The sequence below is a fragment of the Centrocercus urophasianus genome, unplaced genomic scaffold, assembly GCF_019232065.1.
Source record: "Centrocercus urophasianus isolate 14NV4802_14NV808 unplaced genomic scaffold, USGS_Curo_1.0 seq_27, whole genome shotgun sequence".
Taxonomy (NCBI): Eukaryota; Metazoa; Chordata; class Aves; order Galliformes; family Phasianidae; genus Centrocercus; species Centrocercus urophasianus.
Genome location: NW_024884833.1, coordinates 6,908,316 through 6,924,308, shown reverse-complemented (window position 1 = coordinate 6,924,308; position 15,993 = coordinate 6,908,316). Strand labels below are relative to the sequence as shown.

The following is a 15,993-nucleotide window of genomic DNA, read 5'->3' as shown; positions in this document are numbered from 1 at the left end:
TTAATCAGAAAAATGTCACATAGAACAATGGGCAGTAGAACTACTGCTAAAAGATACTGCTCAAACAGCGATGAGTGTGGAAAATCTACTATGGATACAACAGATATTTATGGGTCTGTTCAACATGGGGCTCATGTTGACAATGCAGACATCATTTCTAAAACCCAATCTTGCACTCCCTAAATTTCACACATGCCTGAAGAAGTGGGACAAACATAAAAACTCTTGCAAGTCATCTTCTAATAACGTTGTTCACAGGTATCAAAGCTGTAGACTTGAAAAAAAGTAAATAGGACTGATCTAAATGCTGCTTTTGTCTTCCAAGTAATGGAGTCTGACAGTGAGAGTCTGTGCCACCAAACTCATGCTAATGGCAAACCATGATGTGTGAACAGAGTCATGAAAGTCATTCTATGACTATGATTACATGAAGGTGAACAAACGCATACCCTGCTGCAATTGCCAATTAAAATCATAAAGGCTTGTTATTTTTGCAGCTGACATGTATATGCAGTTGAAGAGACTGCAGGTGTAAGCAATCAGCATTCAGAAGCTCAGTCTAGATTGTGCATTCTTGAGTAATGGCAGCTTGGGGAGGGATTTACATGAATTCTGCTCAAAGACAGTCCTCAGAGTCCTCCTTTCAGAAAGAATTAGTTGTGAAATGAGAATTGCAAGGATGAGTATGGACCTACAGAGACAAATTCATGCAAGAAAACACTTGCTCTTTTTTTCTGTGAAGGAAAGCATTCATGCTTGAGGCATCTGAGAGCACAGGGTATCAACAGCTGAATGGGATTATGCCCAATTAATTCAATAAGGGCAGATAGAAGCATGCCTACTTTATTATATAATGCAGAGATCTTCCTAGAAAAACTCAAAGCAATGCAATAGGCTTCTTTTAAGAGGTACTGAAAAGGACGACAACAACAAAACTCCCTCTCTTCTAATTGCAAAGTCAAATGCAGTCACTTCGCTCATCTAGCCTAAAGGGGCCTCCTTAAATAAGGAAACACAAATGTGAGAACTCAGCATTTAAAGTGATGTTAATGAAGTCTATAGTACCTTTGCGTACTGACTTACTATGTGGTAGGCAGTAAGTCCCAAGGGAAGACATCGGAAGTTTCACTGTGGTCAGATATGTAGTACTGTTTTTATACTTAAAACAGCAAGATTTAAAAAAAAAAAAAAAAAAAAAAAAAATCAGCACAAAGGTGTGCTAGTGATGTTCTAGTGAGACGTGTTTTGCTAATACCTATTACCTGAAAATTGCTAATCCCAATCATTTGTACAACATACATTGTAACGTCACAAGTACCAACAGAATCGCAGATCTACACAGGCCTGCTGCAAACAGAACTTCCACTTTTCAGGAGGATTTAACTTTTCTGAATTGGAGGAACCACCTTGTGAATGCTTTTACCAAAAGAAGGGTCCTTCAGTGGGACTGCGTGGGCATGTGTAAGCTTATGATGGACACTAGAGGAATTAAGGAAAACACAGGTGACACCTCTTGTTATTCACCAGAACTTTTTAAAGACACAGACTGCTCTTTTGAGCAAAAAATAAACAGGTATGATGCAAATACTATATGTATTGCTCTCTGATAATTATTAAATATGACTAATACCTTGTAGATATTTGCAGCTGAAGTAGAATAACATCTTTCTAAAGATGTTTTAAAGGACTAACTTCTTAAACAGGAAATACGCTCATTTATGAAATCACATAGGCTTGTTCTCCACTAAAATGGTGTGCCTTCTGCACATGTACATATAAGACTGGAGTACAGAACAGATGAAATCAAAGAGTTACTCAAGGCAATTACAAAGCACCATACTGTATCACTTGCTCAAAACAGACGGATGAACTTGTGTTCACAAGGCTAGTTCTTTACTTTTGTCTGGTTCTAGTTCCATTGTAACACCCACCAACTTCTGCTTTTTAAGTCAGCACTGATCCCCTCCAGGGAAAGACACTTTACAAAATACTAGCTTTACAAAAGGCTGTCTTACAAACTTTCATTAAGGAAATATTCCTGCTAGTTGCCAGAAAAATCTGATTTCAGCTTAATTTTTCTCAAGACTATAAGGACCACAAGACAGAGATCATTATACTAGGTATAATATGATGCTAATGTCATTAAAATTGAGACATGCCTTAATAAAGGCATAATTAGCAAAACTTGAACATCATCCAGATTTATTTTACTTTGCATTTCAAGTGAGAAACTTTTTGTTTGTTTGTTTGTTTGTTTTTTACATGTCCAGAGCAAGCATTTACTGCTCAAGATAGATTCTCTCTTCTGTTTCCACAAACACTTCATAAAACACCTCCAATAAATCCAAATACTAACTTTTGACACCACTGGAGAGGGGGAGAATTCTGTGTGCTTAGACAACAGTATTGTATGTGCTGGCACTGGAAGAGCAAAGAAAGTAACAGACTGTAAGATTAAATACATTTTAATCTTTTCTCTAACAGTGTTTTTTGATGCTTCTCCAGGAATGCAGGTAGCAGGTTCTGCCTTTTAAAGTGGTATACTTTAATTTGCTTTTCTGCTATGTTTCTTCTTTTATTAAGCTTGTCACAGAACTGCTGTTCCAGCAGAATGTAATGGACAAGCAGGAAAATTTTTTTAACTCCATTAAGTACCCCAGAATATTTCTAGGCATGATGGCTTTTTATCTATATGTTATTGACTACTACAGTAGCAATCCTATACCAAAGAGAAGAAAAAAACAAAACTGATGCATACCAAGCTCTGCAGATATTACAAAGTACAGCTTCTACCAGCACATTAGTGAGATTTCCAAACTAGTCTTTTCTCAAATTAAATGACTGAGCTGAATCTGATATGCACGTGAGACTTATGCATAGGGGTAAAAAATACGTATGTTAAGTATGTATGTATGGAAGAAGGTATGCATGTAAAATATGTATCTAAGTATATAATCTCTTAGTGCAACACATTTGCTATAAGCAGTCCTTAAAGTTCAATTTTCTGCAACAGCAGCATTGTAGCATCATTCAAACTGAATGATGATCATTCAGTTTGAAGGCAGAATTCCTGCAGAGCATTCAGAGAGAATCTGGAGGTGAGGAAGCATCAGAAGAGAATAAGATCCTACATACACAGTTTATTAAAAAGAATACATTAGAGTGGAACAGAGGTATTGAACAATTTCAGTGATGCAGAGTTCTCGTTAATTTGTACATGGAAAAGGGAATGAAAAGCCAAGCAAAAACTTATTTCTACAGTTATTTTCTCCCACTCAGTAACGACCACCCATGACTGAGCTCAACTGTGCTGCTGCTCTCATCTTCCTAAAGCAGTCTACTTTATATCTTGGTTCTTAATGTAAAAACAAAACAAAAACAAAAAGCACACAAAAAGCAGAAGAAATCCCATCAAAGAACCAGGAAAGCCTTATTTTCTTTAAGCCTTGTATTACACGTTGTTTCAATGACAGTCAAGTTTCCTTTCTTTTTCACATGGATTTCCCTACCATTTCAGTGCATCTGTTTCTAGCATTTAAGCACTGAAGTCTTCTTCCTCCACTTAGCTGCTCATTTACATTCATCTAGCATGCACCTCTTTTAATCAAATTTAGGCAAATTTGCCTAAGCTTCAGAATCTAAAGGCAGTGGGCACACAAACAGAACATTTAAATACAACGTATAAGAGCTTGCCCATAAGAAAACAAGACTCACACAAGGCATATTTTTCCTATAGCAAGAAAATACCTATAAAATCCTTCCACTGAAAAGACAGAAAGCTGCTTTTATTTCCTAAGCTGTCTTTAAAAGGATTGTTTGATAAAATATTAGGTCATGGACATGTCAGTTCAAGCTGGGAAGTTTCAGGAAGTTTTAACCGTGTAAGAGAAAACAATCCTTTGAAGACCTCCAAAATTCAAGTGGTCTGCACCAAAAAAACAGAAATGCAAAGAAAACATGAAAAATTGTTCACTGAAATTTAAATACAAGAGTCATAGAATCACCAAGGTTGGAAAAGGCCTCCAAGATCATCCAAGTCCAACCATTCATCTTTCTGGGAGTTTAACTGTTAATGCTCAAGTTTTGGGTACCTGCCCAGAAGAGAAGAACTACCTTCCCCTGGGGACTCTGCAGTCCCAGAGAGGAGATAAAGCTGCTGGCAAGGTACCTGATGCGCTCTTTTCCATCCGCTCTTTTTCCTCAGCTCTCCTCCCGTCTCCCTGCTGCTCAGCTGGACTGTGCAGCTCACCTCAGTGTTATGGTGAGGCCTATCCACCTTTTGGACATTCTCACTGTATTTGATTTATTATCTTCAATTCTGATCATATTGTATTATGGTGTGTTATCTTGCATACTTGATACTATATTTAGTAAATTAGTTTTGTTTCTCCTCAGATCGTTGCTGCTGTTTTTAATTGTTTTGGGGTCCCCTGTTCCCTTTTTCCAGAGGTGCGGATTTTGCAAAATCCATCCACCCCGCTGGTGACGGAACTGGGCCGAACCAGCCCGTAAACCATTGACATTCTTGGTGGAGAATGCAGGCAGAAGCTGCCTTTTAGCTGTTTAGAGCAAACCTCTCTCTGCTCTCAGCTTCATTGGGAAAGTTTCTGTTTCACAGGTGCTCACTGAAAACTTGACCTTGAAACTCCAGGAGGACTGCCAATGTTCTGGGATATTTGTAAAATCTGAGCACTGCTATCTTGCTTCTGTAAAGAGAAGAAAAAATGATCCTGCTTTCTCTTTTAAACCTGTTCGCAGAGGGAGCTGCTAATTTCACAGAACTTGGGACTTTTAAGCAGGCTCCCACTCTCTCCTCTGAATCCTTTATGCAGGTTTTGACAGTGTTATCTACAAACTTAAAAAAGGTGCACTCAATGCCCCCATCCAGGCCACCAATAAGGATAATGAACAGGACAGGCCCCACTACTGACTACTGGGGAACATCATTCACAACTGGTCTCTAGCAGAAATTAACTCCATTCACTACCATCCAGTCATCCAGACAGTTCTTTACCCAGCAAAGGCTACACATGTCCAAGCCACAGACTGCCAGCTTCTCTGGGAGAATACTTTGGAAGACAAGTATCAAAGGCTTTGCTGAAGTCTAGGTAGACTATCTCAACAGCCTTTCCCTCATCCATCAGGCAGGTAACTCGATCAAGTAGGACATGCCTTTCATGAACCCACAATGGTTGTGCCAGACCCCCTGGATGTCCTACTCGAGCTGTATGATCTCCCTCAAGGTGATCTGCTCCATAACCTTCCCTAGCACCAAAGTCAGGTTGACAAGACTGTAGTTCCCCAGATCCTCCTTATGACCCTTCTTGTAGATGGGAATCACACTAGCGAGCGTGCAATCCCCTGGGACCTCTCTGGCTGACCAGGAACACTTATAATGATGGAAAATAGCTCAGCTGTCATCTCCACCATCTCCCACAGTGTGCCTGGCTGGATCCCATCTGTTCCAAGGACTTGTGGCAGTCCAAGCGGAGCAGCAGCTTTCTAACTGCTTCCACCTGGTTTATTCTGCTCCTTATTCCAGACTTCCAGGTCAGGGGGTAGAATACCTCTATGCTAATTGGTCTGACTTTTAAAGACAGACGTAACCAGTAGCTAAGATGAGCTCACCCTGGGCTTCTGCCATTCTGATTTCCCCTGCACATCCTAATGCTTCTTTGTTCTCCCCTCCATCCCCCAAGTTGCCTGCCCCTTTTTCTCCTGTAGCCTCAGAAAACATACTGCGTTCACCCACGCATGTCTTCCTCCCTGCCAGTTCATCTTGCAGCACAGGGCGACAGTCTGCTCCTGCGTCTTTAAGACATCCTTCTTGAAGAGCATCCAGCCTTCCCAGATGTCTCTACCCTTGAGGACTGAATCCCAAGGGATCTTCCCTGCCAGGGTCCGGAACAGTTCAGTCTCCACCCCCCAGTAGTCCAAGGAGCAGTTTTGTTGGCACCCCTCCTGACTTCACTAAGAATTGAGAACTCTACCATTTCACAGTCACTCTGTCCAAGACATCTCCCATCCACATCTCCCACCAGTCCTTCTCTGTTTGTGAACAGCAGGTCTAGCAGTGCACATCCCTTGGTAGGTTATCTGCGGAAACCTCTCAGACTGCTTCTGCTGCACTGTATTGTAATTCCAGTATATGTCAGGGAAGTTGAAGTCCCCCATAGAACAAGGGCTGGTGACTGCATAACTTCTGCCAGGTGCCCACAGACCACTTCAACTACCTCTTCATTCTGCCTAGACAGTCTATAACAGACCCCAACAGGACATCAGCCTTGTTGGCCCTCCCCCTGATCCTTACCCCTAGACATTCTACCTTGTAATTCCCAATCCTGAGCTCAACAACACTGAAACACCATCACAGAGAAGTACACCACCGCCGCTCTTATCTTGCCTGTCCTTTCTGAGCAGCTTGTAGCCATCCATTGCAGCACTCCAATTATAGGAGTGGTTGCACCACATTTTGGTAATGGCAATTAAGTCACGGTTTACCTGTCACCTGATGGCTTCCAGCTTCTCCTGTTCGTTGCCTATACTGTGTGCAATGGTACAGATACACTTCAGCTGAACCCCTTGCTTTGCCCCCATTCCTGACATCATTCCTCCACACTCATCTCTAGTGGGCCATTTCCTCCATTAAGAAGAGGAAAGAGAAGGCCATTTTATATGCATATGGTATGACATGTATAAGATAGTAAGATACAGATACTGATAGGTACAGAATACATTAAGAAGAAGAGAAACAAGATTACATTTCACATAGATCCTAGGCTAAAATGAGTCAGATTTATTCAGCAGTTCCCCTTCCTATCAGCCAGGTCCTTGGCAAAGCTGTAAGACAGAGAGGTGAAGTATCCCTTACTACTTCGTGGCCTTTATTTGGGTTTTTGATTGAACTAAACATACTTTCTGTCAGAAAACAAGAACAGAAAATCTTTGTCAATTTGAACAGAAGTAAAATATTGTTACTTCTGTTACTTTACTAAATGAATACTTGATCTTGCTAACAATAGAACCTCTTAACTAAGAAACAGCTTCATAGAACAGAATCCAGCTGCCTTTTGACAAAAAAAGCCTACATTTGCTGAATACCACATCATTCGTGGATGAAGTTCCTTCCGCGCTGAAAAAAGCAGCCACCTTCCCCTCCACGCTTATCCTGTTGCCATTCCTTCATACTGCCATGGTAACACCTAAAGTCTCCCTAATTCCTCAAGGACCAAGGAATACTTTGGTGAAAATTAAGCAGTGAGCAGCCTAGACAAACATTCAGAATAAGCAGTATTTCTATGACTGCTGCTCAGTTCCTCTTTTTTCCATAGTAACTAGTCCCCAAACACTTCTCCATATTATCTACCAATTACACTAGTTCTAATCCATGCCAAATCAGGATTAGATAAACTCTCCTCAGCTGATGAAGTCTCAGGAGCCAGCTCCAGCTCAGCAAATCACCTCTTGTTAGCCACACTGGCAGCAATTCCTTACATCACAGATGCTCAGGAACTCCAAGAACTGAACGTAATGAACCCTCTCCTTAGAAAATGATGACATTCATGATTGATACAAACAGGTAATTAAAAAAAAAAACAAACACCAAGGTTAAAAATGTGAATGTGTGCCTCAAGGTATTCAAGGTACTCTCTTTTTCAGTGAGGCAAACAACAGCACCTGTCCTCTCACTGTGTTGACAGACACTGCTCATTAGCACTACTGGGAATTACGGACCTATGCATATACTGTACTGGTATTATGGGATTATTTCCTTTCAATATCATAAAACAGAAACTGCTGAGTGGTTAAGAGGAAATTCTTGTACTCATTACTTTGTGCTAGGACACTTTAAAAGGGGAAGGAAAACAGCACCAAAAAAAAAAAAGCCAAGCTAATTCTACTCAATAATTTAGAGTAGAATTTCATAGTCAATTGCGTACTTAAAAACTGAAAGCAGGCTCATGTTTGTAAACAAATAATTCATTTAGGCTTTGTTTCAAAGACTGCTGTGGGTTTTATGTTACCAGAGACAATTGGCAAAGTGCAGGGTTATTCAAAAGCAGAGCTCCAGTGAGAAAAATTTAAGGCATCTAAGCCTCAAGACATCATTATGGCATGATTATTTGGTGTTTTTATTTCCCTACCAGCTTTTCTCACGGTAGCACAGAAATGTCTCCAGTGTGCCATAAAAACGTAAGTTTCAGCTGCATTCACAAGAGCTGCTCTGAAAGTAATGCTTCCATTTTATTATGTTGGCTTACAATGTCAGAGTTGGTATGGCAGTAGAGGCTGAACCTTCCCGCCACTATTCCACTACTACATGTTGTTGCTGTGTGACGCAAGGCAGCAGAGGGGCACTCTGACACAAAGGCATCTGACATGGAAGTGCAGATGAAACAAACGTGCAGCACTCACCAACACATGCTGAACACTGGCAAGAGATCAAGCAGTGGATGTAAGCACGCTGAATGAAGCAGTGGGTGGTGTATTTCAGCAGCGGCCACAGCCATGCGGAAAAGCCATGCTCTGTACAGCCATGCAGGCTCTTGTTCATCACTGGTGAACATGCAGAGCTAATGATGGTGACTATGCTTAAAATGATGGTGTTTTGTAGCTGAGGATTTGCTCCATCAAATAGTGTTATTGTATTCTTTGTATCTGTTATAGTTTCCATGGAAACAAATAGGAGGCATTTTCAGAGCATTTGCTCCATCAAATAGTGTTATTGTACTCTTTGTATCTGTTATAGTTTCCATGGAAACAAATAGGAGGCATTTTCAGAGCAAAACTACATATTATTTAGTGCCATGAAAAAGGATCACCCTGCACTGGTGCAGAAGGTACCAAGCTGACGATCTTGAAATGAGTTTAATACTCAGCATATATAGCAGCTTTCTCAATTTGTAAAAGAAAGCCATTTGCTCTGACATAGAAGCTAATCCTTGTTAATTGTATTCAGATTGTGACATCAATTAGAACTTGGCTCAGAGAAAAAATTATCACTGGGAAACTTGGCTAAAAAGATTTCAGCACTAGCAAACTTGGCTGAGAAGTTAAGGTGGATCAAGAAGGATGTGAGATTGGAGTGGTGGTAAGATCTGCCTATAGGGCAAAGTCCCCTGTTTGACACAACACATGGAGAGAGACACATCTATGAATACTGATGCAAGGTTTGTCCTGATAAAGAGCATGACATTTTGTACTGATAAAACAGAACTAAATGCAAACACTACAGTCCTCTTCTGATTTTATAAGGTAATGATGGGTAAGGTTCCATTACTGGTAACATTTTCTGTTATATCATAACATTCTCACATATCTTGGTAGAGTTCAGGTACACAAAACTTCCCAGAAAGTCTTACTGACATAGCGATGGAATTGGGCAGACATAGCTACAAGGTATCCATGCTAGCTCACAAGTTTCATCAAAACATTCCCATTTTTATCTGTCCTGGATTAAAATTGGATAAGCTCTTGACACACTCCCTGGTTCAACATTCAAGGAAATTCAGCAAATGGTTACTTCTGAAGAGCTCAAAGCACACCATTCAGCACTGAACATCCAGAATAAAGATCATCTTCAAAGCAGTTTCTTTTCCCAAGAAAACCAACTTTGTTTTTGCAGCCAAGTTACAACAAGTATTCTAAATTCTGTATATCTTAGTACAGTTTGGGTTGTGGAACAGACTAAGGCCTAAGTAAGTTTTCAATGCCTAGTTTGGTTTTGGAAAATGATAAAAAAATTCAAAGAAAACTGTAACATTCAAAGCATACTGTAACACTGACGCTGAGTTTATGCTTTTTACTTTTTGACCCCATTGCAAAATACTTAACAAATCCAATAGGATTACAGCAGTTCTGCTTCAGTGGTAATGGTCAATACTGGTCTACACAAAAAATCTCTCACTCTGATTTTAATTTTGCAGAGCTTCCTCCCATTGAACATGTTGCCATAGTTTTACCAGAACAGCGGGGAGTCCTCTTCTAAATACAGAATAGAATAAAAAAAAAAAAGCTAAAATAAATTTACCTGCTGGAATAGAGCATAGGCTGATCACGTTGATAACGTTCATCTACATTCAAGGAAGAAGAAGAAATTGTGGTTGCCAGAGAAGCTGCTTCAAACAGAGATGGAGTGCTTGGTACTAAATCCGGCCGGCGGTGTGAACCCAGTACTGAATATACAAAAATAAAGAACAAGGTTAACTTCCATTTCAGATTGAATCCAGAAGCCTTTATGCAAATATATGAGGTTATCTGGTACTCTCACTAGGTTCTCCAAGCTTCTACACATGTTTGAATAGATGATATTGTGATGTGCCCATACCCACAGTCTTTATAAGGCAAATTTCAACTGTACAAGGCAAATTTCAACTGCTAGTCAGTACATTCATCAGAATACAAAGCAACTGGAGGGACAAATATTAAACAGCAGTATGAATATATGATGAATTCTTCTAAGAGCCAGGACCGCTCTCACACTATGTGAGCCTTCTTTTCAGACAGGATTAAGTAGTCATTTCTCCTTTGTATCGGGCTGGAAATGACCTCTAACAGGAGCAGATTCTGTCTCTTCAAAAAGACTCTGGGGCAAACAAATTGAGCTTGAAAACAATGTGACATATTTATTTAGAAATCAGACAAAAGAATAGCACTGGCTCTGGCCTTAATCTGCTAACTATTGGACAAATTGTTTTAGGATCTCCTGCAAACAAGAAGAAAACTAAGGTCATAAAACCTTGATATACAAACTACTTTTTCCACGCAGTATCCAAGAGTAACCAAACCTCAAGTTCTGAAGACTAGCCAGACTCCAGACCTTCTAGTTCATGCTTTTACAAAATTCTTTTAAAAATACAGTTCAGACTGTTCAGTTGAAAGGTATTACCTTCCTCATCAAGGCTGGAGTAGCTTTGTCCTTCAGTAATAATGCTTTGCGTTTCATCCTTCCACTCCTGGCTGACGGCACACACTATTTCTTGTGATGTTGCCTTTAGGGCTGTGATGGAATTGCATCGTTTCTTGGAAGGTGAAGACCTTAAAGCTGTGTTACCAAATGAAAAAAGGTGATGAATTAAGTCACTTCAATGTCCTGTACATCTTTAACAGCATACAGAAAGGTAAGTCACCTATAAAGCTAGAGTTTCTTGGTACAGATCAGACTGTAGACTGTATGCATCCAGATAGAGAAATCACTTATCAAATAGCTTAGCACTAAACCCACAGGCAGTGGTCAGTTACTTATCTCTGAGCAAAGTACTTTTATTTATTTGCTTTCTGGAGTTTCCTACTGATCATGGAACAAAAAGACAAATTAGTCAACCAAGCTTTGTATCACTGTTAGAAGTTTCCTATGTATCAGACAGCATCCTATGTAAGTGTATTCAGAGACAGACTGATGCAGAAGAAAACCAGACAGGAAAACTGAAAAGTTTTGGTACCTTCTGAGAAGTTACAACCATTTCTTTGAGCTATGAATCGTTCATATATAATAATGTATGTGCTATTACAGAATTTCTTCAGTGGTATGTGTGAAACCTAAACTTTTTTAAAATAAAATAAACACTTCCAAAATGTTGATGGCTTATATACTCAGAAAATGCCTGCTGTAATTCTTAGGAGGGCTTTCCCACCTGAACAGCACTTTGAGTGAAACACTAGATCTCATCATTGTTACTACAATCGAATCGTGATCTCTGTTCATAGTTCTCCTTCAGAAGAATGCCAGATGAACCTTCTTACTACATCTCCACAGCTATTTATGGAGGCTTATTCTGTGCACTAAGGGAAAAGCACATACTCAGAACAGGGCTTAAGAGCTTAAACTGAAATGTCTTGCTTGAAGTTGAAAAGCGATGTTCCCAAAGACAGATACATTCCTACTTTTTTTTTTTTAATGAAAAAATGATAATGTACTTTAACAACTAACCCATACAAAAGTAGATTAATAGCCTTGTATGCAGATCAGTAACAGCGGAATACTGAAAGAAGTTAATAGCCTGAAAAAGTGAGACAGACAAATTAAAATCATCAAGAAAATAAGGCATCACGTCCCTTAGTTGTACCATAGTTTTCAAATACAGAAAGGCTCCCATCTTGCACTGAGATAAATCCAGCAGTCAAAACCAGAAAGAACTGAAAATACTCAAATGCACAGGGAATGTGTATACTGGAAAGGTTCCAGATAATAAAGCCTTTGAGTAGTGTCTCATAAAACTTGGCTCCCTAGCAAAATTATTCCATAGTTAAAGAGATCTCAATCTCAGGAGGAACATTCCTTTCATCTGAACTGATCTTTAATTCTTTTTTTTTTTTTTTTTTTTTTCCGATATTTCCTTGCTGTCTTGATATCAATCACAGTGTTGTGCCATAAAGTGATAATTTTAAGTTTAGTGTGTAGCACCTTAAGTTGTTCGTATAAGAATTTGCAGCCACCCTCCTTACGCTTAAATTTAATTTTTCTACCCTTCATTTCAATTTCCTTCCTACCTTTCTCCGTATAGGCTTCATTCTTCTTCTTTCAGATAACTAAGGACAACATTCAAAGAGACCAGACTAACACTAATCACAAAGGTATTTACAAAATATCCTCTATCAGTTTGACACAATGCCATAGGTTCAATATTAATCCTGTAGCATTTGAACAAAGTGTCTATTCCACAAACTAACTTCCACCTCCAATGAACACACAGCTAAACAAGATAGCTAACTGCTATACTGCATTCTGCTAACCAGGACTCATTCTAGAATATATGCTTCTTTATCAAGTACATCGTTCTAGCCACACAGTTGATTTAAATTTATTTGTGAAGAACTGTGCTTTAAAAAAAAAAATCCCAAACTCACAGAACACTGTTTCTTAAAGGGTAAGTGTCAGAAGCATGCAGTTTTTTACCAAATGGAAAAGAAAAAACAACTTGCAATTTCATCATCTCCACAGACTTCAAAAATAATTTCACAGTGAAACAGAAGTTAGTAAGGATGCAACCAATCAATCTGTATGTCTTACATACTAAAGGTTTTATATAAGCTGCCATGATTGTTGAAAAAACAAAACAAAACTAAAAAAACCCTCATTGCTCTGATAACCAGAACAGCTTCCCCTAAAACTGATGCTTCAGACTGAAAATCCTTTCAGTAGCACGACATATTCACAAAAGAATTATCCATCCTTTCATGAGTATTTATAACACTCCCCAAAAGTTTATTTTCCTGAATACTTGTCACAACATAGCTTGCACATGAAGAATCACTAATTACAATTAATTTAAATGGTTTTTTTTGGCTCCTCTAAACACTTCCTCACTCTCCTTAAAGTACATCATCTATCCTTTAGTTTGTCAGCTCTCAGCTTTCTCTTTTCAGTCTTCTTCTTTAGAAATTTCACAAAGTACCTATCATTTAATTCTCTGGTTTGTTGTCACTCAGAGTCTGCTTAAGGTCACTTTCCCCCTTCTCTAACACTTAAAAAAGTCTACAGTTACATGGTCTTCTTTAAATTACATTAATAATTCAATTTATTTCTGAGAAGTTACAATAGTAATAGTAAGAAGTTAAATTATTGCTGAAATATTAAAACTGAAATCTTTGGATAACTCTTGGTAGTGATATTCCTCTGCTGTGATGGTGGGTTTCTATTGGCAATTTCTCTCTCTTGTAAATGCCTATTAACAGTATGCATCTTGCCCTTTAGAATGAATAAAAGTGTTAAGGAAAGGAAAGGGGAAATGGAGGCAAAAAGTAGAAACAAGAAATAAAGATGAAAGACTTAGTTAAACCCAACTTTCCATTTCTTTTTGACAAAGCACATAAGAAATCCATATCAAAGGGAAGATTGCCTACATTCAAACATGTTGAAGAGGATATTTCATCAGTCTTTACTTATTCACATTAAACAAAGCACTGAGGGTACTGCTATGAACAGAAGCAGGACAAGACTCATAATTAGCTCAAAATTTATCTTTCTATCAATGTCAATATACAGAAACCTATCTTATCTTCAGACATCCAGCAAAAAAAACAGATACAGCAAAAAAGGATACAGCAAAAAAAAAACAAACCACACATAGCAAATACGTAATTCTACTACCAGGGTACAATCCCACTATCTCTAATGAAAAAACTCGAGTTCTGCTAGCATAAGTGGTATATGATCTTGTAGAAAGGATTCTTGTATTACCAGGACAGAAGTGTTACAAAATAATGATTATGAAAATGCCTAGGAGAGCAAACTCAACTATTCTCTTACCTTGAACTTTCTTGAAAACTCTTGTATTCATAAACTTTAAAAATCTATCAGCATAAAAACTTGGTCTGTGAACTGAAACTGTATCCTGCAAAATTGAAAAAGGTCTTAGTCACATTTTCTATAAAAAAATCAAAATTATACTGTCGAGATAAAAGTTCAACACATCAAGTAAACAGTACCACATTTTTCTGGTCTACTGAAAACAACAAAGCCCAAGCAATTACTTCCTTTAAGGAAAGATAGCTCTAGGTAAAAGTTTACATTTATGAAATTACAAATTCAAACTTAAATAGCTATGTTCTGCAAAATCTCTGCAGAATTTGAAAATGATAGTTTTCAGAACATGAGTTTTTTAATGTCTTGCTAATGGCTACTCCTCTGTAAGTCACAAAGGCAAGATCACTTTACCTGCTTTTTGAAAGGACAACAAAAAATCAGAGCACGTATTAAGAGCAACCTAAAAGATTTCAGAAACAGTTTAGATGATAAGGTGATGGTAGACTACAAATATACCAGAGTTCTCTTTTTCCTGTTTAACAGAAAACAAAGTTCCATTACTTTTAATAAAAAAATAAACCAAAACCAAAAACATTTACCCCATCATAAACAAGAGCTTTCCATGAATGTTCCAGCTTCTTCATTAACCTAAGTACACAAAAAAAAGTCAGAACTGCTCTATACAATGTCCACATTTGTAAGTAATTTCAAAATATTGTATTCAGTAGAAGTTCAATTGCCATTTACCTGTAAGACTGCAGAATATCAATAATCCCCATAAACAGAAGCAGCTTTTCTCCTTTATGGCTTTTAGCTGGAATACCTCCCATTCTGACAGAAACAATAAAAGTGCAGTTAGAATCTCTGATTGTTGCTTTGCAGGTGAAATAAACCCACCTACAAATCCAAAGAAATAAGACAATTTCAAAGCTGGATGCCACAATGCAAATTCAGATGTAGCTCACTTAGCACAGAACTGATTTGAAACGGCAAGTTTAAAGTACTTCAGATAGACTGTTACATACTTATCATAAATAAGGTATATTTGGGGGTGATTTGTGGATAGGATTGCACTGGGCTTTCTGTAGCAATACTGCACTTCTCATTATCTGAGTAGCACCCAATATCTTCACCGCTATGTGATGCCTCGTCTCCCATACTTAATAACCACAGGAGCTTTCTCGGATGCCCTATGTAATGAGCTGTATCTTTAAGTAAAAAACAAAACAACAAAAAGCCAACAACACAAACCAAAACCAAAAATGAACACCCCCTGCCAAATGGCTGGTGCAACACCTCTGTAATCATACAACAGCATTCATCATGCCCTGTGTAAAAGTTATACTGCAAAAAACCTCAATGAAACCCAGTTTTTTGCCTAATTTATATTCTAGACCACAGAACATTTGGAAACTCTAAAATGCAAAGTACCATGGTTCTCTCATTTATCTGCTGTAGGTTTAAACACACTTTCATAGTGTTAATTGTATTTACACAGACAGCTCCCTCAAAAGCTGTGAGAAAAATTCTTCTAATATTCAATTAAACCCTCATTATACTCAAGAATTGACTAGAAAGATTAAGAATGGTGATCATAATATCCTCATTGATAATGGATACATTTCAAAGGAAACAACAGAAAGAACAACTGCATATACGAATACATGAATATGTATCGCTATATGCAGTTTTTGTTATACAAAATATAAGAGAAATATAAGAGAAATATAAGAGAAATATAAGAGAAA

The 15,993-nt window shown here is 38.2% G+C and overlaps 1 protein-coding gene across 3 annotated transcripts in view; it reads right to left on the bottom strand.

Moving 5' to 3' along the window:
• Window positions 1–15,993, bottom strand: part of PIP5K1B (phosphatidylinositol-4-phosphate 5-kinase type 1 beta) — a 100,594-nt gene that overhangs the window by 10,117 nt on the left and 74,484 nt on the right. For all 3 annotated transcript variants that reach the window (XM_042826890.1, XM_042826891.1, XM_042826892.1), the window contains exons 9-13: window positions 14,993–15,076; window positions 14,845–14,893; window positions 14,249–14,333; window positions 10,889–11,044; window positions 10,031–10,175 (exon numbers count right to left, since the gene is read on the bottom strand). In XM_042826890.1, coding sequence (XP_042682824.1) covers window positions 10,031–10,175; window positions 10,889–11,044; window positions 14,249–14,333; window positions 14,845–14,893; window positions 14,993–15,076 — 519 coding nt within the window. The remainder of the gene's footprint in view (window positions 1–10,030; window positions 10,176–10,888; window positions 11,045–14,248; window positions 14,334–14,844; window positions 14,894–14,992; window positions 15,077–15,993) is intronic.